At 34.4% G+C, this 2320-nt stretch overlaps 1 protein-coding gene across 1 annotated transcript in view; it reads left to right on the top strand.

The window, feature by feature from the left end:
• Positions 1 to 1076: 1076 nt before the first annotated feature.
• ADO (2-aminoethanethiol (cysteamine) dioxygenase) overlaps positions 1077 to 2320 on the top strand; it is a 6047-nt gene continuing 4803 nt past the window's right edge. Inside the window, 1 exon segment of the mRNA XM_015564350.1 lies at positions 1077 to 1142. Coding sequence (XP_015419836.1) covers positions 1077 to 1142 — 66 coding nt within the window.

The raw sequence follows: 2320 nt of genomic DNA, 5'->3' as shown, positions 1-2320 counted from the left end.
GTCCTCAGGTGCCAGCCCCTTTCCGCATGTGCGAACCTCCGTACCTCTGCACTTTCCTTCCGCAGCTCCTCTGGCTCTCAGTGTGCTTTTCTTTCCTTCTAGTTGTAGAATTTACACTCAGCCAGCCTTCCTGTAGTTCTGGATGATGTCCGTTTTGTGTTTTGATGTATTTTTCAATACATCAAAACATTTTCAATACATTTTCAATACATTTTTGTTGAGGGAGGCAGCAATTTCCCGGTGTTTATCTATGCCGCCATCTTAGTTTCTTTGGGCCATGAAGTTTTAATCGCACTTATATGCACGCCTGCACGTGGTATTTTGTGGAAGAGCCACAGTCAAGGGGCCAAAGAGCTGCATGTGGCTTGTGAGCCACGGTTTGCCGACCACTGCCCTAGATAAATTCATTCTACAAAAAATAAAACTTTGAGATGGGAAGATCATTACTAGGGAAAAGAGATTTTTTTCATTGTAACTTTAGTAATATATCTAAAGCTATTGGGGTAAAGATATGGTTTACCAACCGCCTTTGAGAGAGAGAAAAACAAGAAGAATGGGAATTAGACAGCCTAGGTAGAAAACTTGGAGTTAGAATAAGTTCCAAATACTATTTATGCCATTTGCAGTCAGTACCTTTCTACCATCACCAGTAATACTTACAGATGTAGCTATTAACATAGTTGATCATGTTTCATTTTAAATTTTCTTGAAATGTCCTATGCAGGAGTGTGACGGAAGATAGGGTAAATCCATGGTGGTAATGATGTCAAGCATGAAATAAAGAGCTATGTTTTCTAGTATATGCTTTTAAGATATGCCCAGCATTATGAACTTTTGAGAAGTATTACACTTCTGTATGATAATGGTTTTTAAAAACTTATACACATGACTTTGGTTAATAACTTTAAAATGAATATTGGAACTGTTTTGACTATAAAGATATCTAACTTGACTATGATACAACTTTATTATTTAAAAAATCATTAAGAAATTAATTCCACTTAACTATGTTTGTTGTCATATGGAATTATAGTGCTGTTTCTTTCTTTCAAATAATTTTTCTTTTAAATATTAGCATGGACTTCAAAGAACTAGAAAATGAACAGTTGGAGGATAAAAACATCCAATCATCTATAACTCAGGTGAAAACTTAAAACTATACTGTAATACATGATATAAAAATCAACTTGATCATAAAATATATTTCTAAAGCTTATTTATTAGGTTTTTCTTATATGTTTGGTTAAAAATGAGAAGTGGTCATTTTAAAATAGCTGGTTTTAATGGGTCCTAAGAAATGAGCAAAAGAAATAAAAAGATGGAAAGGGGTGACTACAGATTATTTTGGAGTTAAAGAGAGCATAAATGAGACTTCTATAGTTTTTAAGGGCCAAAGGTTCTTCTTTTAAATATTTAAAATATTCACCACTAATTGCGATTATTTTTATCTGTAAAGACTTCATCTTAGTTTATGTCAATTTGTTATAAATTCTGAGATGATAAAATTTAAAGAAATATGGTTTTACTGTATATGACTTTTTACTTATCCTAATCATAGTTCATCTTTATGTCTTTACCTTGGCCCTTTTGTATAGTGAGAGACTTTTAAAAAAAGATCTCTACATGGGAACTCAAACAGATTAATCGTGATTAGATTTAAAGAACTTTGATCTTAAAGAGCTACATAATTTGTTTACATCAGCTGCTATGGTGCCCTTGTTCCCCTAGCCATTAAATGTTTCCTCTTCCTTTCCTTATTCTGTCCATGCTCTCTAGCCTTCATTACCATTTCTTGTGATAATGTGATGTTCTCTCTTCCATGCACTCAAAGACCCAAAGTATTATCAGCACACACACACACATACACACACACACACACACACATATATATACATATCATGAGGACAGTAAGGCAAATTTGAAGATCTCTGTTCTAGGGTTAACTTGACTCTTTTTTTATTTTTAAAATTTTGTTTTTTACATTGGGAAAAGCTTTTCAGTATTCTCATGAACTGTTTTCTCCCTAAACCAGCAGTTTCATAATTAGACTAACTACTATTAAAAGTCTGGAAGATGGAAATATACCCCTGAACTATCTGAATATGTTATCTACACTAATAAAAGAGAAACATGGTAATTGGCATACGACCACTACCCTTTTCATTGGCTAATCACGGCGATATGCAAATTAACTGCCAACTAAGATGGCAGTTAACTGCCAACAAAGATGGCGGTTAATCTGCATATGTAGGCACAATGCAGGGAGGCAAAAGGGAAAGCAGGAAGAAGCCCCCTGCCACTGACAGTGATCGGAAACCCA

Source organism: Myotis davidii, unplaced genomic scaffold, assembly GCF_000327345.1.
Source record: "Myotis davidii unplaced genomic scaffold, ASM32734v1 scaffold2001, whole genome shotgun sequence".
Lineage (NCBI taxonomy): Eukaryota > Metazoa > Chordata > Mammalia > Chiroptera > Vespertilionidae > Myotis > Myotis davidii.
Note: the sequence above shows the minus strand (reverse complement) of the source record. Positions and strands in the feature narration are given on the sequence as shown.